General features: G+C 53.0%; 2 protein-coding genes across 4 annotated transcripts in view; both read right to left on the bottom strand.

Annotated features, from left to right (window-relative positions):
• Positions 1–356: 356 nt before the first annotated feature.
• Positions 357–2,707, bottom strand: Myl7 (myosin light chain 7). 2 transcript variants are annotated; one of them, XM_028870865.2, is made up of 7 exons: positions 2,616–2,707; positions 2,267–2,380; positions 2,015–2,103; positions 1,690–1,794; positions 1,137–1,215; positions 926–974; positions 357–503 (listed from the first exon to the last, which is right to left on the bottom strand). In XM_028870865.2, exons 2-7 carry the CDS (start codon positions 2,311–2,313, stop codon positions 402–404), a joined length of 471 nt encoding a protein of 156 aa, XP_028726698.1. In that variant the 5' UTR covers positions 2,314–2,380; positions 2,616–2,707; the 3' UTR covers positions 357–401. The 2 variants fall into 2 exon arrangements, with proteins under 2 accessions (XP_028726698.1, XP_028726697.1); XM_028870864.2 differs by having other exon boundaries at positions 2,015–2,090; positions 2,616–2,706.
• A 1,457-nt stretch (positions 2,708–4,164) lies between these two features.
• Gck (glucokinase) overlaps positions 4,165–23,023 on the bottom strand; it is a 39,263-nt gene continuing 20,404 nt past the window's right edge. The window contains exons 1-10 of one of the 2 annotated variants that reach the window (XM_028870584.2): positions 19,844–20,414; positions 13,820–13,982; positions 13,215–13,369; positions 12,030–12,149; positions 10,239–10,334; positions 10,035–10,134; positions 7,323–7,506; positions 6,080–6,235; positions 5,457–5,690; positions 4,165–5,221 (exon numbers count right to left, since the gene is read on the bottom strand). In XM_028870584.2, coding sequence (XP_028726417.1) covers positions 5,077–5,221; positions 5,457–5,690; positions 6,080–6,235; positions 7,323–7,506; positions 10,035–10,134; positions 10,239–10,334; positions 12,030–12,149; positions 13,215–13,369; positions 13,820–13,982; positions 19,844–19,885 — 1,395 coding nt within the window. In that variant the 5' untranslated portion in view covers positions 19,886–20,414 and the 3' untranslated portion in view covers positions 4,165–5,076. Of the gene's footprint in view, positions 5,222–5,456; positions 5,691–6,079; positions 6,236–7,322; positions 7,507–10,034; positions 10,135–10,238; positions 10,335–12,029; positions 12,150–13,214; positions 13,370–13,819; positions 13,983–19,843; positions 20,415–23,023 lie in introns of those variants that run through there. The other variant, XM_028870582.2, reaches the window with a different exon arrangement.

The following is a 23,023-nucleotide window of genomic DNA, read 5'->3' as shown; positions in this document are numbered from 1 at the left end:
TATCAATAGAGACTGGGCAGTGGGCCTGTGTGTAGAGCAGGGAGGCTATGTGGTTGAAGGGAGATCCCTAGGGCTGCACCCGTCAGCTGAGCTGCTGGGCAGAAAGTCTGCTGAGTCTCCAACAAGAGATTTCTTCTTGACCCAGACCTCAAGAGCTGGGCTGCCCACTTGTGGCTCATTCCTGGGCCTCATGGAGGTTGTGTGCATCCCATTTCCTCTCTTGGAGTTCAGCAGTGGGCAAAACAATGGTTCATACTTCACTTGGTCGTGTGAACAAAGGTGGGACCTCATGGCGTCCCCTGTCCCCTGCCTGGTCCACCCCCATCCTGTACGTCATAGTCAAGCCAATGCCTCGGTTCTAGTTCAGCCACAGAGTTTATTGAGGTGACCCCAGCATGCCTCTACTCCTCTTTCTCATCGCCGTGGGTGATGATGTAGCAGAGGGACTTGTAGTCGATGTTGCCTGCCAGGTCCATGGGTGTCAGGGCAAAGAGCTGCTCCACCTGCAGGGGGTACCCCACAGTGTGCGTGCGGCCCGTGATGCCACCCCGTCCCAAGAGTTGTACATGAGGACTCAGCCTTCCCAGCCCAAGTGCAGTCGGATGATTTTGTCTGTTGGTGGACAGACTCAGAAGTGGGGCCGAGTGGGGGAGGGGCCAAAGGCTCACCTGACCACAAAGCCAACCCCACCCTCTTCTGAGTCTGCCTTCTCCCCTCTGGGTCTTAACAGAAACGGGATCTCTTCTGGGAAGATCCTGTTACCCTTTCAGGATCTGGGTCCTGAGCCCTGCGGGCGGCGGGTCATGAGGCCTTCCCAGGGGGCCTTCCCAGGGCTAGAGTGGCAATGCCAGGTACAGGTGCTGACCGGGGGGTGGGGGGGGTGGGGGGAGGGGGCAGGGGGGCGGGGGGGGGCAGGGTGTCTCACCTCAGCAGGAGAGAACTTGTCTGCCTGGGTCAGGAGAAGCTGCTTGAACCTGAGGAGGGAGAAGGCTTGAGCTGAGAGAAAGGGGGCCCTGGGAAGGACTGGTCACCAGCCAAAGTATAGTGAAGGCCGGAGACACCCAGAGGACCCACCTCACCACCCTCTTGGTTCTCCTGGGGTGGCCTGCCCCAGGGGTTGGAAAAACCTCACTTACTCGTCCTTGTTCACCACCCCCTGGCCGCTGGGGTCAAACATTCGGAAAGCACTCAGGATGGCTTCCTCAGGGTCCGTCCCTGGGGGCGGAGGCAGCCAGGTGAACTGTCACATTCCCGGCCTCTAGGTCCCACCCAGGGAGAACTTATAGGGAGCTGGGATCTTTCCTGGAGGGCCTTGGTGGAGGGGACAGCGAGCATGTGGGGCTGAAGGGCTAAGGCTGCATCAAACCATTTAAGATAAGGTAGGGTAGATGAGAGGGTACAGGAGAGGTGTGGAGGGGCGGGGGTTGACCCCACAGAATGTTTCTCGAGGAATCAAAAGGGTTGGCTGACTGGGAAATCAGAATTGGGATTTGGAAGTGGATGTTCTTCTGAGTCCAAGTCAGCCCAGGATGCGCCACATCCTCTGGGTCGACCACGGCCAGGCAGGGTCCACATCTCAGGTAAGTTCAGGTGAACCTCACATGGGGCCCAGGGGGTCAGGTTTGCTTAATGGCTAAGGAGGCTGACTGGATACAGATGGCTAAGGAGGCTGACTGGATACCGACTCACCATTGAGTTTCTCCCCAAAGAGTGTGAGGAAGACCGTGAAGTTGATGGGGCCCTTCCCTTCCTGCAGCATGGCATCCAGCTCCTCCTCTGGGACGCTTACCCGCCCTAGGAGGGTAGGACCTGAGGTGACCCAGGCTGCCCAGCCTGCTTTCCGGGCAGCTCCAGCTGTGGGGCTGCTGGGGGATGGGGATGCGTGACTGGACTGAGGGACACGTAAGGAGGCTATGTATGAGATAGAAGGCAGGCCACTGTCCTCTCTCTGAGCAGGCTGCTGAGGAGGAGAATGAGATCAGCCTCTGGGAGGTGGGCCCGTGGATCCACTCACCGAGCTGGGAATAAGTCTCCTTCAGGTCTGACTTGCAGATGATACCATCTCGATTCTGGTCAATGCAGCTGAAGGCCTGTGAGGAAAGCCTTCAGGTGGGAGCTACTACCCCCTCTCTTCCAGGGGAGGCAGGAGGTGAGGGAGAAGATTGGAGGGAGGACCCCTGACCACCCCCCCCCAGAAGAGAGGTATGGAAGGGGTGTGGACTGGGCACCCCTGCGTGAGAGGCTGTTGGAGATACATGGTACTCACTTCCTTGAATTCCTGAATCTGGGCTTGTTCGAACATTGAGAAGACATTGGAAGAGCCACGTTGGGCCTGCTTAGTGGCTGCAGCCTTGCCCCGGGTCCCAGCCTTCCTGCTGGCCTGTAATACTGATGGTGAGAGGGGTCCCCTCTCCAGTTCTGCAGAGTCCCCCTCCTGACCAAGGTTGTGCCTCAGGGCACAACCAGGAACACCAGGGTGAGAGACCTTTCTCCACCCCTAGAGATCACTTCCCTGAGGCCAGCATGGGCACAGAAGTGCCCGGCTCTGCCCTTCTGCGGAGCAGAGACTGGCACCTGGGTGTGACTAGTCTCCTGTCCCCCCGCCCAGCACTCACCATGATCTGCAGTGGTCTGCCTGTGTGATCTTGTCACAGGCTCTTTATGTCTCAGCCTTATCACACCCAGAGGCCCAAATAAGGAGAGGAATGGATGACGGGGCTAAACTTGGAAGCCCCCACTGGGAGAGGAAGACAAGGCCCCCGAGCAGATCCCATTTACACTCCTGGTGACCTCCAGGCTCCCAAGTGTAACATCCTAGGATCCATCAGCTCTTGTGGCCAGGTTCCATGCCTATCCTGGGCAGAGAGGACCAAAACTTTTACCGTTCCCGATCATGTCGTAGGGTCCCTGTGACCCCTCGTCTACCATCCCTCCTGCAAATCCAGGCTGAACCTCGGCTAATGCCATCATCCCTACTCTTCAGACTTAGGATGCAGTGCGTGTTTCCGAGGATGGCCTCTGGCCTGAATCCTCTGGGTTGGATGAAAAGCCTGAGCTCTGTCTGCTGCCCTGCTGGTAACAGACAGACAGATGGACAGCAGTTCTGAGCTCTGGCATGCTGCCCCGCTGATAACAGATGGACAGACAGCAGTTCTGAGCTCTGGCCGCTGCCCCGCTGATAACAGACGGACAGACAGCAGTTCTGAGCAGGCTGTGAGCCCCACAGAACCAGGTGCTTGGTTTGGGGTAACTCAGGAGTGAGGTGGCAGGTCCACGGCTGCTCTCCTCACATTCAGACCTGTGCTGTCGCACCTGCCCTGTGAGACACTAGGACCCACCCTGTTTGGGGCCTTGCTGTTCATAAGCTCCATTTCAACTCCGTGTTCTAACCCCTCAGAAAACTCTGTCATTCCCAACTGAGAGCTGTAGCCTGCTCCAGAACACACATCTGGAATCCAGAGGGCCTGGCACATGGTGGGCCTGTGTGATGCTGTTTTGCAGGAAAGTTTTGGAGCATAGTGCCTCCTGGGGTTCCCATGAAAAGTGGCTCACAGGTCCCATCTAGTGGTTCTAAATTTGTTTGTTTGTTTTCTGAATGAAACAGAGAACAGCTGCCTTTGACCTGCTGGGTAGTTGCATTGAGAAATAAATGTGCATTAAAATCACGCAAGTCTATGTTTACCTGCAGGTGTGTTTATGCTGCATAGAAAAGGCATTAAGCCCTGTCGTGATGTCACCTACCAGAGTTCTCCTCTGGAGGGACCTTAGAAACTGTGTGACATCACACAGCCCTGGTTCTTACTCCCCGTTGCATCCTCCATGGTTCTGAGGAGACAGAAGGCCGCTGAGACAAACCTACAGCTGGATCAGCCTCCACTCCCAACCAGAGCAGCGTCAGACCTGGCCTTCCCGCTCTCTATCTTCCACATGTTGCAGGGGCAACCAGGGGCCTGGGTCCAGCAGAGGGCTATTCAGTGCCTGGAGTGTCCCCGCGTCACCTCATTCCCATTCCTACAGCCTACCTCTCACACTCCCCTGGGCAGAGTGTCCGGAAGGCACAGCAAATTCCGAGACACAGCCAAGTTTAGGGAGTACCTGTGTATACCAGTGATGTTTCTTTGTATGACCTTATGCACAGAGGGCAAAGAACAATGACAGGCCATGTTTAAGTATTTTAAAATATTTAATTAAAAACTCCCCCACAGTCCCAGGTTGGTATGGAGAGGTGGCATGGTATTTGGGGAGGGGGAGGGAGAGAGGGGCCTGCCTGGGTGGTCTCTTGGAGGGGTACTGAGGGTGGCTTGCTTTTCCTCCTGGGTCAGGGATTCGAGTGTCGAAGACGCCATCCTGCTCGAAGGAGGAGGAGCTCCTGATAGTGCAGAGTGAGACTTCCCCTTGCTGGTCCCCTTAGGACAGGAACTCCGGGGCTCTATCCTCTGGCATCTCCTGGGAGGGTTCATCCCAGAACCATAAGTCCCTCAGGGGTAGAGGTATATGAAGGAAACAGTCTCTTTGGGGTGTTTGCGGCCTGGAAAGTCCCCTCCATGCAGCTGGACAGTCAGTTTCCCACAGCTCCCCAGCCTCTTGGGTCACAGGCAAGAAAACAGCCAGGCTTGGGTGAGCAGCAGCCCTTGCTCTCCGGGGAGCCCAGGTCTGGTCTGACCAAGCTGCTGGAGCTATCTCCCGATGCAGGGTGTGTTCTCAGGGAAGCCAGACCATTGCAAGGTCCAGAGGCACCCCCTTGGGAGACCAGGGAGGCCAGGCCCAGAGCTGTGAGAGGCAAGAAGTGTGAAAATGCAAGTCCTGAGTGTGCAACGCCTTTCTCTGTAGTTGATTGTAACAAGAAAGGCTTTGGTGCCTCTGATCCTCTTCTTCTTCCCAGCCCCCTGCCCCAGGTTGAGAGTCCTAGCGCTGTCCCACATTACTGACTGCAGAAAGGCCTGCTCGGCTTGCAGGGGCCTCTCCCCATATTCCAGGGATAGCAGCAGAATAGATCTTCTGCCCTGGTGGGCTGGCAGCATCTGTAGGGTGTCGAGTCCCCATAGAGCCCAGGTCCCTGTCCTTGTGGCCTGGATTTCACTGGCCCAGCATACAGGCCTTCTTGCAGGCCACCGCAGAGACCAGCGCTGCTCCCCTGCCGCTGCCCTCCTCCGATTCGATGAAGGTGATTTCGCAGTTGGGTGTCAGCCTGCGCACACTGGCGTGGAACCGCTCCTTGAAGCTGAGCAAGAGGAAAATAAGGCTGTCACTTCTCCTCCCAGCCTTTAGACCGCACCCTTGCACCCTTGCCACCCATCCATTTACCGTAGGCTACCCGACTGTAGCATCCTCGCGGCATCCAGGCCTAAGGGGAGCCTGGCGGGAAGGCTCACAAATGCCTGGACCTGAGAGCCGCGCCCTTTGGGCCTCCCTTTAGTAGGGAGAGATAGGACCCGGCAGCTAAGGTGGAAACTGACCTAGGGTGCAGCTTGTACACGGAGCCATCCACGCCCACCGTGATGCGCATCACGTCTTCACTACGGCTTTCGCGCATGCGATTTATGACCCCCGCGAGTCCGGCTGAGCACATGTGGGCGGCGCGCGTGGACACGCTCTCACAGGCACGGCGCACAATGTCGCAGTCGGTGACCGAGGGTCGAAGCCCTAGAGTGCTCAGGATGTTGTGGATCTGCTTGCGGTCGCCTGAGTCGCTGCGGGCAGGATGGGGGAGGGAAGTCACTGGGGGTCCCCGAGGAATGGGACCAGCAGTTGTTTGGTCAGCACTGCATTCTCTCTATAGTGAGGGTGACCATGCCACAGTCTCCAGGCTGTGGCATGGATGAAGAGGAGGCGGTGGCTGCTGGTAGTGGGGAGTGAGTCAGTGGACAGGTCTCGGCTTGATTAGGGAGCAGAGGCGACCGGGGGGGGGGGGGGTCGGGGGCGTTGGACCTGGCTCCACGTCTCCCTGTGCCCCTGACCTATAATCCTCTGCTTCCCCTAGAACCCTGGTCCATTCCTCTGTGTCCCTGAGGCCACCTCTGTCCCCACCCCATTCCTCCTCCTCCCGGACCCCGCCCCTGGTCCTGCCCCCTCCAGGCACCTCTCCACCTGCGACACAAAACGGGTCTCGAAGGCGCCACGCGTGCGCAGCTGCTCCGAGGCTTCTCCGTGGAACAGAAGATTCTCGTCCACCAGCTTGAGCAACACAAGTCGTACCAGCTCGCCCATGTACTTCCCACCAATGAGCTTTTCGTACCTGGGTACAGAACAGTCGGTTATGCCAGCTGGCCCTCGGGAAATCCCCACAGGTCCCATTCCGGTTAGGAGGTGACCACATGGGGCACCGTGATTCCTTTCTCATTCCCGCACCCAAGCCATTATCCGAGGTCCTGGCCCTGTGCCCTGCCTCCCACATTTGTAAACAGAGGCTTCAGAGGTCCTAAGAACACGCACATTTTTTAACCCTGCTGCTGGCCTGGTATATGCGAGGGACATTGAGTTGAGGAGCCTCTGTGGTCCCGAAATCTTACTGGCAGCAGGCCTTGTGTGAGCGCACAGTCTGGGACATTAGTCCTTCCACAGGACGTCATTCTCATTGACTCGCAGGGTTGGTGCCTGGCAGGGCACATGGCAGCCCTGGTATATTTTTGCCTAATCTGTGAGCCTCCATATTTCATCTTGAAATCCAACAGCTATTAATGACCTAACAGAGGCCTGGGAGGGTCTGAGATGAAACTCATTAAGTAGTTAACGTGAGCGTGGTACCATGTAGGTGGCTAGCCTGTAATAGGCACAACTCATCTTATGTATTTATTTACTTTCTTTTGAGACTAGATCTCACTATGTAGCCCTGGCCGGCCTGGAACACAAAGAGATCTGTCTGCCTCTGCCTCCCAAGTGCTGATCAAAGGAGTGCACCATGTCACGTGGCCATAGCCATGATTCAAGACAAGCTCTGTGCAGCTGGTTCCCAAGATGTGTTCTGCCAATGTACAACACCCCCTCCCCCCAAATGCTAATATTCATATTGTGGGACTGGCATACGTATGTACTTTGGGGGATTCTGGTTTAAACCAGATAAACCTTGCAGGTCTTTCAGAGCTGTCTCTGGTGGGAGGCTCCCTATCAGGGTAGAGAGGTAGGACTTTCCACTAACTACCACGACACCTCCACACCTCACAGGAGCAGACTGTGGCGGAGCTGAAGAGCCAGCTCGCAGAGGGACCGACAGTGTGCTTCTCCTCAGAGCTCTTATAAACCAGCTGTTACGCGCTGTGACCCGACTGAGGTGTGCCAGGCAGGAGCAGCCCCAGGGGTGGGCTAGGAGGGTGGGGCATCCTTACAGTTGCTGACCGGGGTTCGCTGAGCTTTCGTCCACCATTCGGTCGTACTCCAGCAGGAACTCATCCAGCTCGCCTGAGTCCCCGAAGGCGCCCCACTCAGTGTTGACACACATGCGTCCCTCGTCCCCTTCTACCAGCTCCACATTCTGCATCTCCTCCATGTAGCAGGCGTTGCAGCCCGTGCCTGCAGGGATGGGACACATAAGGCTATAAGAACCGGGGGCCGGGCAGTGGTGGCACACACCTTTAATCCCAGTACTCAGGAGGCAGAGGCAGGCAGATCTCTGTGAGTTCGAGGCCAGCCTGGGCTACCAAGTGAGTTCCAGGAAAGGCGCAAAGCTACACAGAGAAACCCTGTCTCGGAAAAAAAAAAAAAAAAAACGGGGGTGGAAGCTGGAAGGCTGGAGCGGCTGTGTACTGCAGGGTAGATGAGTCAGTCTGGGGACTGTCCTCTAACAAGGGTGGTGTCCCCACTCTTTCCCTGGGAATGTCAGGGGAATGGAGAAAAAACAAGGTGTGCCAATGTGGTTTGACAACTGGAAATGGATTTGGGGTGTTGTTTTATTTTTATTTATTTATTTATTTTAAAAACTTTTATGTATATGAGTGTTTTGTCTACATGGATGTTTGTGCACCACAGACATGCCTGCCCGGTGCCCATAGAAGCCAGAGGAGGGTATAGATCCCCTGGAACTAGAGTAATAGACACTAGTGAGCCATCCTGTGGGTGCTGGGAATCGAACCCAGGTCCTCTGGAAGAGCAGCGAATGCTCTTGACTGCTCAGCCGTCTCCCCAGCCCCTTGTTGTCTAGCACTTTGTAGGCACATCTTTTGTATTTTTGGTTGTGAGCCTAGCCTTTAACGGCTGAGCCATCTCTTCAGCCCTTTGTAGGCACATCTTTAAGTCTCTCTCCTCAGCCCTTCTAGGGGACTCTCAATATCAGTAAGGCAGAGTGTAGGCCCTTGGAGCAGTCCAGAGGCCACTGCGGCAGTCCAGAGGCCCCTGCAGGCAGACCCTGCTGTACTTTGTCACGTGCCCTGCCTCGTGCAGAGTGAAAATGTGGAGTTCTTGAGGAGCATGACCGTTTGGACTGTTCACCTCTCAAGCTGGCAAGGACAGCGAAGCCATGCTATTCAGCAGTCCTCACTAAAGGAGTCTGGGGCCAGTGACATTCTGACTTCTAGAAATCCAGGGTTGGATGCGAATTCTCCCAATGTTTTCAACCTTGGTAATTATCGTGACTCTGATGTTGAATACTGAGCAGTCACCGTGTCTGTTTGTGGGTAGATATGAGTGATGGGCCACCAGAAGGTACCCATCACTTTTGGATCACACCACAGGAGGCGGTGTGCCCGGGCAGAGTTGGTACAGCTTGGCCTGGGTTAAGTGAGGTATCTTGGGAGCCCCAGGGGGAATTATTTAGGGCACAGCTGGGGGGATATATATAGGGAGGCACAGCCAGACACATCTGGAGGGAGAACTTTTCACTAGAAAGGCAAGATAGAAACTGAAAATAGTCAAGAGAAGGGAGATGCATTGGGAGCAGGCTAGAGCAGGGGTTCTCAACCCGTGGGTCGTGGGTCGCAACAGGAGTCACCTAAGACCATTGGAAATATCACACTGCCGTCCACAACAGTAGCAAAACTACAGCTACAAAGTAGCAATGAAAATAATGTTATGGTTGGGGGTCATTGCAACATGAACTATATTAAAGAGTCACAGCATTAGGACAGTTGAGAACCACTGGGCTAGAATGTAAAAATATACGCACACAGCTGGATGTAGTGGTGTACACCTTTAGTCCCAGCACTTGGGAAACAGAGGCAGGAGGATCTCTGTGAGTTCAAGACCTTGTCTACATAGTGAGTTCTAGGACAGCCAGAGCTACATAGTGAGACCCTGTCTCAAAACAACAACAAATTGTGTGTGTGTGTGTGTGTGTGTGTGTCCACCTATAATGTTTTAAAAATGCATGTTTATAGTATGAATATATTATTTAGCATGTATTACTTAGGGGACAAATATAAGTATAGATGAGAACCTATGAATACAAACACATGGCATTGGAGATCTGTCTCTGAAGGGCCCAGAACACAAAGCTCTCTGGGTAATCAGGGCCCAGAGAGCCCAAACAAATATCCCTGTACACCAGTGTGCACAGCAGATAACAGATTTGATTGACACACTCACTGCTTGGGAAGACCACAGGAACTTCTGAGAGTGTGGGGAAGAGAATTGGTGTTGAGCTCCCACCCCTGGTTAGGAGGGGACCGCTGTGGCTTCCTTCTCTGGACTCGCCTTCCCTCCAGAGTGGGTTTAGGGCCTGGCAGTTCAGAGATCCAGTGCTGAATCTCTGTTGGAAGCAGGGCCAGGCAGGGGTAGGGCCGACTCCCAGCATGGATGACGCCACTTCTGCCGATTCTCTTCCACTCGGACAGATTTGTCCAGTGTGGTCCATTTACTAGATAAAGTGGTTTAATTACATCCAGATAGGCAGGGCAGGTGTGCAGCTGGGAGGCCACCTGATGCCCTGCTGCTGCTGCTAACGCTGACGTGCTTCCCATCAACACACAGTTCCCACACCACCACAGCCCCAAGGCCGCTTGGCTCAGGGACCAGGCCCCCCTGGCTGGCATCGGTTGTTAGTGCTCTGGCACTGACTGCTAAGGCCCAGTGCAGCCGGGAAGGGTAGCCGGGGACGGAGCCCTTACCCACAATCATGCCGACCTCGCACTGGCGGTCTTCATAGTAGCAAGAAATCATCGTGGCCACTGTGTCATTCACCATTGCCACCACATCCATCTCAAAGTCCTGTCAAGAGTACAGAGAAGATGGAAGTGGAGCTGGGGAGAGGGCCCTGTGTGAAGGAGCAGGGGCCCAGGACAGCCCCTCGGGGCAGGCAAAGGTGTCCTCACCCCTCTCCTCTTGATAGCATCTCGGAGAAGTCCCACGATGTTGTTCCCTTCTGCTCCGGAGGCCTTGAAGCCCTTGGTCCAGTTGAGGAGGATGCCCTGTAGGGGTAGGAAGGCATTATGGCTACTGTGGCAGGGATCTGTGGCCTTAAACCAACCAGGTCACAGGTCCATGGCACCCCCACCCCCTACTTCCCATATGAGGAAGTAGACTCACATAGCTTTGAGAGGTACCGGGAACAATTTTCTACACACACACACACACACACACACACACACACACACACACAGAGAGAGAAGCCCAGGACCTTGAGAATGCTCTATCTTTAAGTTGTACCCTCTAGCATAAGAATGTTGAGCAGCAAAACTCAGGGGTATTATTCCCTAGTAGAGGTAGGACAGGCAGGTCCCTGGGAGGACAGTGCTGAATAACATGGAGTGCTGTGGAATAGTCCTTCTGTACATTGTGAATATGTATTACTGTCATTGATTAATAAAAAGCTGACAGGCTGGTGGCCAGCCAGGCAGGGAGCGTAGGTGGGACAGCCAGACACAGAGGACTCTGGGAAGAAGAGGGGCAGAGTCAGAGGAGATGCCAGGCAGCTGATGAGGAACCAGGATGTGTAGAAAATGAGGTGACAAGCCATGAGCCACATGGCAAAGCATAGGTAAGAAATATGGGTTAATTTAAATGTAAGAGTTAGCTAGTAACAGGCCTGAGCTATCGGCTGAGCATTTATAATTTCTATCAAGTCTCTGAGTCACTTATTTGGGAAGTGGCTGCTGGTTATTTGGGAGCAGGTGGTAGGGACAGGAAAACTCCACCTACAGTTGGGGTTCCTCTCTTACAGTGAATCCTGCTGCACATGAAGATATCATGTGTGGCTTTCTCTGTGGAGCTTGGGTCTTAGAAAATTACTGGAGATGTGGTTTTGGCTGCTGCTTTTGCCCCTTGGGACATGACCTGGTTTTATCTCTGACACAGAGGCTGTATTGATTTATTTTGATTTTCAACTTGACTTAATGTAGAATCACCTGGGAAAGGGGTCTCAGCAAGGGGTTGTTTAGATTAAGTTGGCCTATGGACAGTTAGTTATCTTGATTACATTAACTGAGATGGGAAGACTTGCCCCCAGTTGGGGGCACCATTCCCTAGGCAAAAGCGAGCTGAGCACAGCGAGCATGAATTCTTTGCTCTGTATTTCTGATTGTGGATGAAGCTCCGGCCTCTGTGACTCCCCTGCTATGAGACACTATAACCTGGAACTGTGGGCTAAATTATGCCCGTTCTTCCCGAAGTTGCTCTTGTCAGAGTACTTAATCACAGGAACTATAAAGGAATAAAGGAAACTAAAGCAGAGATCTGATGGTGTGTGTATGTGTGTATGTGTGTGTGTCTGATGTAACTTGTGAACTTGCCAGTGGGATAGATTCTCAGACCCTTCTCACTTGTGACTCGGCCAGAAGCAGGGAGGTGTCTTTGTGCTCTGTGGTCAGCTGGGGCCCCCGGCCAGCTGCCACCTCCCACTGCGAGCAACTTGCTTAACCTGTTTCTTTATCTGTAGTGGGGTGACCATAGCATGTCTCCTGAGAGGCTTTTCCACACAGCAAGAATCAGCTGATGTTATGTCTGTTTGCCAAAGCTTTTCAAATAGGAGGTGACAGGGGCCACAGCTGAAGTCTCCTCTAAGCTTGGGCTCTTTTACAGCCTGGGTTGGGGAGCCGCACCTGAAGGCTGTGGGAGCAGCGTCTCCTTCCATTCATCCCCCCTCCCGTCTCCTCCGCCTGGCTCACCTTGTCTATGTCTTCGTGCCTTACAGGGAAGGAGAAGGTGAAGCCCAGGGGCAGCTTCTTGTGCTTCATCTGATGCTTGTCCAGGAAGTCAGAGATGCACTCGGAGATGTAGTCAAAGAGCTAGCAGTCAAAATGCACCAGAGTGGCATTGGGTCAGGGCTGGGACAGCAGCAGCCCTCTCCCCAGGGTCAAAGTGTCCCTTGGAGGTGTTTAGACCTTTGACCCCAGAGGCTGCAACTGTATGCTGGACCTGTCTGCTGTTTGCTTCTCATTAGGATTCAGGCCGTGCACCTCCCCAGATGGAGAACCCTGCAGACTGCGGTCCCCGGGGCAATGAGGCACAAGACAGGCTGATCCTCTAAGCCCCCTCCCTCGCTTGCCCAGTGAGGACTGACTAGCACCAAGCCTGGATGGCTGTCCTGTGAAGCACTGGGTGGAAGCACATTCTTGGCCATGACTATGATTTCCGTCTCTTGTGCTGTTTCCTAGGTATCCTGGCCACCTGACCCCTGCTGAAGGCTGGTCCCAATCCCTTCCAGTGGAATGGTTCACATGACCAGGCGCTGCTGAGCACTTTGCAGATGGATGAGGGAGCTGCCTCATAACATGCCCAGTCCCAGGCTGAGATGTGCTGAGTGGCTATGGGTAGCCTCTTGCCTGGCTGCCCCTCTGGTGATGGGTTCTGCCTTGCCCCTGGGCATGGCTGGGGGTTTTGGCTTAGTCCGTGGCTCCTTCTATTTCTAGGTCCCCAGTCTGAGTCTCCCTCATGCTTAGGGGACCCTGCTGCTTGGGCAGACAGTGTGGCTCTCGCCACGCCACTTGGCATATACCTGTTGGCGGGTTAGTGGTGGCCTGTGAGCAAGGTTGGGCTTTGTGGACTGAAGAAGACTGGGCAAGCTTGGCTTCTGGCTGCTCACTCCTAAGCTTTACTTTCCCTCTAGGAAACTGGACAGAAGCTGGGTTCTCCTCTGCGGACCTCTCTTCAGCCCCTTCCTGTTCTGAGACGGCTGGAATCGGGACTCGGGACACTTAAAGCCTCTGAGCCACCTTCTTGGGTCTCTCTCTGGTGCTGAGTGGCCCACCATCACTTCTGTTCTCGAAACCCTCCCATCAGGACCAATTCTCCTGAGATCCTGGGTGACCTTGACCCCTAGCCCTCCTTTTCCAGCCCCTCAGGCTGCTCACCATCTCTGCGGTGCCCGTCATGGCGTCCTCGGGGATGGAGTACATTTGGTGTTTGGTCTTCACGCTCCACTGTCCCGCCTCCCCCTCTCCCACCTTCACCAGCATCACCCGGAAGTTGGTTCCTCCCAGGTCTAAGGAGAGAAAGTCTCCAACTTCTGCAGGCAAAGGGAGATATGTTCAGCCTCATTGCCTATCTGACAGGTGGAATAGGTACGGGGACCCCCAGACATTGTGGATGAGGAGAAGCTAGCCTAGACACAGGGGTGGGGGTGGGTGGGGGGGTGGGGCAATGCTAGAGCTGTGGAAGGGTCAAAGGTGAACTAGGGAACATCATCGGGAAAGCCCTGCCTTAGATAGAGACAGCCAGAACCCAGATAGCTACATAGAGACCTAGATTAATGGACTACACTCTGGATAAGGAGGAGGTTCATCAAGCGACCTCAGAGACAAAAAAGGAAGCCAGTTCTCCTGAGGCTTGGTAGCTCCAGGCTGGGCCTCAGCACCCCAGGGCTTCAGGCAACTGGACAAAGACCTATCAAGTGACCTGGGGATGCCATCATTTGCCTAAGGAGTCCTGTCTAGGGACAGATGATCCCTGCGGGTACCTGAGCCTTCTGGGGTGGAACGCACGTAGGTGGGCAACATCTTTACACTGGCCTCCTCGTGGGTCTCCAGCCTCAGGCCACGGTCCATCTCCTTCTGCATCCGCCTCATCACCTTCTTCAGGTCTTCCTCCCGCAGCTGGAACTCTGCCAGGATCTGCTCTACCTGTACAGGGAGGGCGTGGGAGCGGCTGTGGCTGCCACCCAGGAACCTCCACACACCAAGGGTCTCCTTTTTGTCTTCTGACCCCAGGTGCAGGATGGCCCACACGTCAGACTATTTACTATAGTTTATTTCAGATATTCCAGGCCCAGCCCCTCAGCAATTAGCCTGGGTGCTCTGAGGGGGGTGAACAGCAGGGAGCTGGGTAGCCTTTCTCTTAGCAGGATCTTTGAAGTACAATGCCTTGAAGTGCCTCCCATTGCCCCTAAGATTCTGGATGATGTGGTGATATATTGCGCACCCTAATAAATTTGCCTGAAGATTAGAGGACAGAACAAGCCACTAGATTAAACATAGGAGCCAGGCAGTGGTGGCACACACACCTTTAATCCTAGCACTCAGGAGGCAGAGATCCATCTAGATCTCTGTGAGTTCAAAGCCACCCTGGACTACATGAGAGTGGCTCAATCTAGGAGAGAAACAGAGCCAGGCAGTGGTGGCACACACCTTAAATCATAGTACTTGGGAGTCACACGCCTTTAATCCCAGCACTAGGAAAGTTGAGACAGGAAATGATATGGGTGGACGGAGAAAGTTATATAAGGCGTGAGGAGACAGGAACTAAAATCTTTCTGCTGAGGAAAGCTGTACAGGCTGAGGAGTCCTAAAGGTAAGAGGTGGCTTGTTCCTTTGTCTCTCTGATCTTCAGGTAAGTTTATTAGGGTACACAATATATCTCCACAGGATGAGGGGAGGAAAATGCTCTAAATGGGACTTTCGTGAGGTGGGACTGGAGCTGGCATTACTGTGTAAACAGCCAGTTTTTTTTTTTTTCTACTGTAGGACTTTATGGAATGAATGGGCCAGTATGCATAGAGTAGTCAAGACTAGAGTAGCTGGAGTGACCCCTAGTACCAAACAGGGGTCTGGCTAGCAAAGCATGGCCATCCACAGTGTGCCGGCTTTAAGCCAAGAGGGAGGATACTCTCAATATTGATATGGGAGACGTGTGCATGAGAAGCCCAGAACCAACACTGCCATTCCTGCAAGTGGATGGCCAAGGTGGGGGATTCACCCTCCACACGATGGCATAGGATAGCTGGGCCCTGCAGGGTGGGCAGCTGTGTGCCTGTTCACTTTGTAGAACAGTGTGTGTCCGTGCATGTTAGTACACAGGGTAGTGAGAAGTCATTGCAAAGATACTTGTACTTTGAACCAAACAGGGAAATGAGGGATCTTCTGATAAAAGTTACAGATCCAATTTTTATTTATTTATTTATTTTTTGCTTTTTGTTTTTCAAGACAGGGTTTCTCTGTGTAGCTTTGCGCATTCCCTGGAACTCACTTGGTAGCCCAGGCTGGCCTCAAACTCACAGAGATCTGCCTGCCTCTGCCTCCCAAGTGCTGGGATTAAAGGCGTGCGCCGCCACCGCCCAGCCAGATCCACGTTTTAAAATGAGAATCTGCTCTCTTTGTGTTCTGCACATAAGCTCAGTGCGTTGGAGGAATTTGGACTACAGCAGGGACATCATCTTCGGTTACCCAGATTTGCTCAGGGGGGCTGGGTGGAACTGTAAACCCTGATAGACTAAGCAGGGCACAGTAATTCTGTCTCCTTTGCTTGGAGCTCGGGCATATGACTGAATTCACCAATGGCAGGTGAAGGGAAGCCTGATTTTAGTGGGAGAGGGGAATTCGGTGCCTCTTCGTTTGTGAACACAGCTGTGTAAGGATGTGATGGTTGGCATTGCCACCACCGTCTTGTAGCCGTGCAGAGACAAGAGGGAAAAGACTGTTAGCCTATTGCCCACGGCAGAGAAGAGAGGTTGATGTCAGACCTCGCCAACTCTACATGCAGGTTATGGAGCAGTCACTTAATCCATGGGGATTTTTGATTCCCTTCAACCAAAAGCATTCCTAAGAGATATAGAGCATTGGTTAATAATTGGTTAAATTGTTAAAACATAGAGTTTAAACCCAGGGAAGTTTAAAGGACTGGGTTCGAAAGACAAGGGTTTGAACAAAGGCACTGAGCAGACACCAGCATCAGCTGAGAATGAGGGGAGCATGTAGCCAGCCACTTCTGCTCCCAGCCCTCTAGATCAGGCCTCTAGAGACATACTCAGCACTCTCTGGAACAATCCATGTTGTATCCAGCAACCCAGGATGTTCCCCAAAGCAACACCCTTGGCTTCCTTTGTCTCTTTCCTAGACTTGTAGGATTTACTGAGAATTAGCAGCTGTAAGATGTTTGTCTCTCCCTTGAGGTACAGCTGTTCAAAGGGACCCAGTGACAGGTTGGGTGTGGTGGCACATGCCTCTAACCCCAGTACTCAGGAGACAGAGGCAGGAAACCCTGTCACAAAACTAAACCAAACCAAATCAAAAACAATCAAAGGGACCTAATTATAAGATACCTGTGGTTTTATATCAGAGACAAGTAGGGATGATCTTAACAAAAGTTCAACCTCAGGCCCTGTTGGGCACCATCCCTGCCTCTCTGTCCAGGTAGCTCCTCTTGGTGACTAGAGGCTGGATTCCGGGTTGAGTTAGAGCTAGGGTTGGTTAGGGTTAGGGTTAGGGTTAGGGTTAGGTTTAGAGTTAGGGTTGGTTAGGTTTAGGATTATCGTTAGGGTTAGGGTTAGGATTATCATTAGGGTTAGGGTTAAGGTTAGTGTTGTCTTCAGTTCAAGACTTTTCAGCAAATACTTCAGGCTTGGGTCTCTGAAGAGGCTGATGATAAAGACTTGGCCCAAGTTGGCTGGTTAGTGTCTGGCTGGACTATCTCATTGATGAGGGCCCCAAATGACTCATCCTTTATGGAGTTAAGAAGAACTTGTCCAGAGCTTAGAGAGTCCTTGTGAGAATGTGATATAAGTAACTGTTGTTTCCTTCTCTCAGACTTGGCAGATTTGTGGGTCAATCTCTCTGTCTCACCACCTTCCTGTAAATGTTGGGAAAATCAAGTGTACTCGATGGTATCCAGGCTCTGTAGCTTCTAAGCCAGAGTGTGTGTCCTGAGGATCTGACACCAATGAAACCAAACTGATGCTATTTGTCAAGAGGACCAATACTGCTTCTATCAAAACTTAATTTTGATTTGCAACTTCAGGACACAGAGTATGTAAACACTTCACCAGAACTACACCAGAACCTCTTCTCTGAAAGAAGACCTCCCCCCAAACACACCTTCATACTCCCTGTTCACCAGCAAGGCCATGATCAATAACCCAAGACGCCTACCCCTACTATGCCCCTTTCTGGAGAAGGATGTAGAGCTTTTTGGCACTGAGGCAGTGAGATGGGACCTTCTGTAGAGCCCAGCCCCATTCCCATAAACAGAATTGCAGCTGGCCTGTGGATCTGCCCACATTTAAAAATCTATTTAAAATCGAGATCCTTTTCTACAGGAAGTCGAGACTGCCAACAAACTGGGTCTGCATTCTCACTGAGGCTATAGGGAAGTGGGGAGCCTGCCCCCCAGTGGTAGAAGTGGTTTAAGTCCCCTGACCACAGAGCCCTCAGTCTGAGCTTTGGTCAAACCCGGCACACTCCTACTCATCCAGACCACTGGGGCTAGAAGAACACCCTCACACACCCCTATTTCTCTTCCCCAGGCCTGGTGATGCAGGTTGGAGGGTGGGGTACTGGAAGGTGCTGAAGCGGAAGCTGCTAAGGGGTTCTGCTTTTGCTGTGGAGAGTGTCTTCCAAAGGTGAGTCCCGTCCCTGGAGACGGAAGCCCCTTCCTTAGATGGATGCCCATCCTTCCAGCACCAGGTCAGTGTACAACCCAGGGGGAGTCTGACCAGGAGTGACTTCACAATTCTTTAGGCTGTGGGTATAGGAGGGGGAAAATGGGCATCATGTCCATCATGTCTTGATGACGTCTCCCTAGCAGTCCCCATGGATTGTACACAGGAGCAAGAGCTATAGTCCAGGCCCACCCTGGCCATCCCTGGGTCTCCCCCACATTCCTGAATCATTCCAAGACACTTCTAGGACACTGAATACACATTGTCTAAACCCTCTCCACAAGCCCATAGAGCTAGGAGTGAAGAGGTGGGTGGTAAGCAGATGCCCGGGCTCGGAGCCTACACCTACCCATTGGGCTGCTTCCTACATGATTTGGGGACCTGGTTTTGGCTGGTGTCCAGTGAGACAGTCTAGTGTGTATGTCTCTAGAAGGGTCTCATGTTGCAGGGAGACCCTGTTAGCTCGCTAGCTTCTCTTGTGGACCTTGTCTGAGAAGTCACAGGACACATAACCAGGGTTCAAGGTCACAAGCGAACATAGGGCTTTTCCTGTGGGAGGGTTCCCCTCCTCCTAATTCCCCAGGGAGCACTGGAAGGGCCTCCTTAGCAGATGCCAGCGATGGGCAGTGTGCTGTGTGGTGGGTGGGATGTTAGAGAGGAGCTGAGAGCATGTTTGCCGTCTGTGTGTTCAGGAACATCTGTCCCAAGTACAGCAGCCATGTGAGGCCAGTGCTCATAGAGAGCCGTGGGAAAGAATTTCATGACGACGGAGTCAGTTTGGGTGGTGAGAGGGGAGGCAGGTATCAGGGTGGGCGGAGAGGGTGCTGCTGAGAGTCCCTAGAAAGTGGGGGGGTTGCAGCGAGGGGAGGAGGGAGCGACCCCAACGTCTGTGAGAAGCCTAGAGACTCCTGGCTGCAGAGTCGGGGCTTTGGGGGACAGGGTGGGAATGGGGGCATTAGGCTGTCTCCACACTCAGGGTACAGTGACAGTAAGCACAGGACGGAGAGGTGGCAAGGTCTAGAGAACATATACATCTGCTGACAGCTTGAGGCACGGGGGTTTTAGGTAGAGACACATCGGAGGATCACATGGGCTAGCCTGAGCTGCTGGAGCAGGGCTCCATTGGGATTGAGCACTCTGGGAAGCTGAGTCAAGCATGCCACCCACCTGCCTGCACACACTTGTCTCAAGTGTTTATGGCTGGCTGTGTGAGGACAGAGTTCAGGGAAACAGTGGAGATACACACTTGAAAGCCCTCAGTGTGGGGATTTCTCAAGGCTACAAGTCTGGATGAGGTCACAGGTCAGAAAGGGGGAGGGATGGAGCCGGCAGGGCCAGATGCCCTGAGCAGGCTTGGAGATCCCACCTTAGAGTGCAGTAAAAAATAAGACACCATCGCTGGGCAGTGGTGGCTCACACCTTTAACCCCAGCACTTGGGAGGCAGTGGCAGGCAGATCTCTGTGAGTTCAAGGCCAACCTCGTCTACAGAGCTAGTTCCAAGAAAGCCAGGGCTACACAGAGAAAGCCTGTCTCGAAAACCATTAATGATAATCACCATCAAGTATTGTGTTTACCAGAGGAAGAGGTCTCTTTCTTAGCACTGGGAGAGGGGGCCCCAAGGAGCTGTGGACCTCAGAGAATCTGGAAAAGGGCTAGAGAAGCCTGTGAATAAAATCTACAGCACCCAAGGTCCAGAGATAGTCTCAGTGCCCCCATGTCCAGCCTCAGCCTGGCCTCTCTTTCCCCAGACCCTCTGGTGACTATATACACAGGAATGAATGACCTAGGTCAGTCATCCACATACTCCAGAGGAACAGAACCCCACAGTCTTCCAAGTACAGCCACGAGGTATCCCTGCGAGATAAGCAGCACTGGGGAAAACCCCAGTCTAGGCACTATTGTCCCAGGAGCAAACCCCTGCGGACTCCTCGAGAGATGGACAATAGTGGCGTCAGTAAGGAGGGTATGGAGGGACGAAGGGCCACATCCAGGACTCTTACAGGACTGCATCTGCCCTTCCAATGGCCTTTCAATTCCCTCCCCAACCTGAGGGTGCTGGCCTCAGAGTTCTCCTTCCCATCCCAGGCCTCTGGCCTGTGAGTGGCCCTTACCAGAGTCAACTGGGCTCCACTCCTGGCGGTATCCATAGCCATCTCTTGGAGAGGACAAGCAGGAGGTAGTTGAGGAAGCAGAGATGTTCCTGCCTCCTGAGGCCACCTGCTGCAGGTGAGGGCTGTCTGGCTGAGTGTTGCAAGAGACAGGCAGCCAAGGGCTTCCGCACTAATGGGCCGGATGAGCGGCTGCTGAAATACTCTGCCTGCTTCCACAAGGTCAGGGCCAGGCAAAGGCCCACGTGGGGTCGGGTTTGACAAAGGCCGCGAGGATGGGGCTATGAGGCAGGCTGCTCTGCTCTTTGAACGCTGCTTGGTATTGCTGTGGGGGGGCTGACGAGGTGGCTGGAGCCAGCCCGTCCACACCCCACCTCTCAGACTTGCTAAGGAAGACGGCAATGGGTGCCTTGGAAGGGCTGAAGCAGGTATGTGTATGATGAGGAACTGTGTGTGTCAGTGAAGCTTCCAACTTGCTCTAGGAGCAGTGGGGATCCCCATGGGTTTTCATCTATGGAGGGTTGGCTGTGCACGTCACACAGTCTGGGACTCCGTCATGGAACTTGGGTGGGAAGGGGGACCTGGGAAAAGGAAGGAAGCCAAGTTTCTGTGAAAAGGATAGAGCTTGGCCATGGGGTCTGGAATGGGGGTGAGGATGGGAGGGGAGGGAGGGGAGAGGTACCAGTGCAATACAAGCAGGAGTAGGTTCAGGTCCTCGGGGCTGCCCTGACATGTCCCCCAAGTAAAACAATACATGTTTCACTCAGAATTTTTTTTACTGGCGTGGACCCTCCTCAAACTGCCTTCAACCCAAACAGCAAGAAATAGAACGGAGGAGGCCATTAGGTTTGTCACAGTAGTGCTCAGGACACAGACTCGCTTCGAGTTCCTCCATGAGGCTCAGACACCCCCTAGGCCTTCTCCTGGGCTTGGCCTGGAGTGACCCCAACATACTCTGCACTTGCTGGCATCTCCAAGTCCTGCTAAAATTAGCCACCATTGGCAAGTAGGTCAGGGTACAGAGGGTGCCTTGTCAGAATGCCAGGTTCTCCCACGATTGGCCAGGATGGTCACCCCTTGACACGATTGATCCCTTTCCCAAAATAGAGCAAAGCTGGCCTCACCAGACCTCATGTGATCCCCCAACCCCTGGCTCTGAGCCCCTTTTGCTGTGGGGAAGAGAATGCCCATGCCTGAATTTGGGGTGCCAGGCCAAGGAGCAGCTGCCTGGGGGTCTTGGCCCCCACTTCCCGGGGCAAGCCACAGCACAGATGAGGAGGAGGCAAATCCTCAAGCTCTGGCCTCAGGGAAGTGGGAGGCGGGGTGTGGACCAAGGCAAAGCCAGAGACAAACCAACCCACTTTCCGTCTTGGCTAGACTTCTTGTACAGGAGCAACAAGCATCCTCCCAGAACCTGTTCCAAGGGATGATCTCTTTCCATTCACTGGTACCTTTGAAGGAAGAATGGGACCTAGCTAGCTAAGCACAGAGCACCAGGTTCTAGCAACTCACGCTCACCCTCCTGTGAATCCATCTTGTCCCTGAGAACCGCACCGGAGCAAGGGCAGTGTAACGCAATGCACTTCCCACATTCGAGAGCTGTGACTGGATGGTGTGTGCAGAGACGGGGGATCCAGACAGAAGGGACAAGATCTCACGATGGATGCACAGGACATAAGGAGCTGCACAAACCCCATGTCTGCTTAGGATTTGGAGAAAACAATAGAGCTTTGCAACCATGACTTAGGATGTCTTTCAGTGTTCATCTTTTGATAGAATGAGAGAAGTGAGCAGACAGAATGGGTCGTTTTCTATGGCCTAGTTGGTAATATGCATCCTTCTTTTTTCTCTTGTGAGTGTGAGTGTGTGTGTGTGTGTGTGTGTGTGTGTGTGTGTGTGTGTGGTGTTTGTGTGCATGCACCTATGCACTGCCATGCAGAAGAGGCCAGAGGAGGGCATTGGGTGTCTTTTTCTAATACTTACTATCTTATTTTTTTGAGACAGGGTCTCACACTGAACAGGAGGCTCATGCTTTCGGCTAAGCTGGCTGGCCAGTGAGCTCCTGGAATCTGCCTGGCACTGCCCTCCAAATGCTGGTGTTTCAGTAACATGCTCACACTTGGCTTTTATGTGGGTCCCGGGGATTCAAATTCAGGTTCTCTTATTTGTACAGCAAGTGATCCTGCCCATGGAGCCATCCCTTTTCCCACGCCTGTGCCTTCTTGTTCAAGAAGCCAATTCATAGGCATGGCTGGATTTTCTTTTTCAGTTACCTCAAGGTAATGGCATGACAAGTGTAGTACCTGATATTCAAACTTATTTATTCTAATACCAAGAAATGGGCCACAACATTGTTCAGTACTTAACACGCAGTCATAACAGGCCATGCTGAAAGCTGATGAGCTAGTCAGTGGGTGAGGTATTTGCCATGGAAGCCTGATGGCATGAGTTTGGTTTCTGGAACCCACTTAAAGATGAAGGAGTGGGGGCTGGGGAGATGGCTTAGCAGTTAAGAGTACTGGATGCTCTTCCAAAAGATCCAGGTTAACTCCTAGCATCCATGTGGTAACTCACAACCTCTGTTACTCTAGTTCCCTCTTCTGGCCTCTCTGGGCAACCAGGCACATTCATGGCGCATAGACATACATGCAAGCAAACCATCCGTAAATATGAAATAATTAAAGGAAAAAAGATGGAGAGAGCCAACTCCATGGATCTATTGTCTGACCTCCACAAGTGTGCCAAGGCATGTGTGGCTCCCACCCACATACACAATAATAAGTTAAAATGTTTAAAATAAAAATATTTTTGAAAGAAGTAAGATTGATCTATTATTATTTTTCAAAATTAGTGTATATGGGTGTTTTGCCTGCATCCATGTTGGTGTGCTGTGTGTGTACAGTGCTAGAGAGGACCAGAAGAGGTCATTGGATCCCCTGAGATTGGAGTTACGATGGTTGTGAGCCACTGTGTGAGTATTGGGAATGGAACCTAGAAGAACAGCCAGTGAGTGCTGCTAACTGCCGAGCCAATTCTCCAGCTCTCGGGTTGACCCTTCACTCTTAGCCTATGTAGAGATCTGCCTGCTTCTGCCTCCCGAGGCCTGAGATTAAAGGGGTGCACCACCACTGTCCAGCTCTGAAGTTGCTTCTTAGGGGGTATTGTCACAGCAAAAAGTAAAAA

The sequence above is a fragment of the Peromyscus leucopus genome, chromosome 7 (genome assembly GCF_004664715.2).
Source record: "Peromyscus leucopus breed LL Stock chromosome 7, UCI_PerLeu_2.1, whole genome shotgun sequence".
Lineage (NCBI taxonomy): Eukaryota > Metazoa > Chordata > Mammalia > Rodentia > Cricetidae > Peromyscus > Peromyscus leucopus.
The sequence above is the reverse complement of the archived record's forward strand: the minus strand, read 5'-3'. Positions and strand labels throughout refer to the sequence as shown.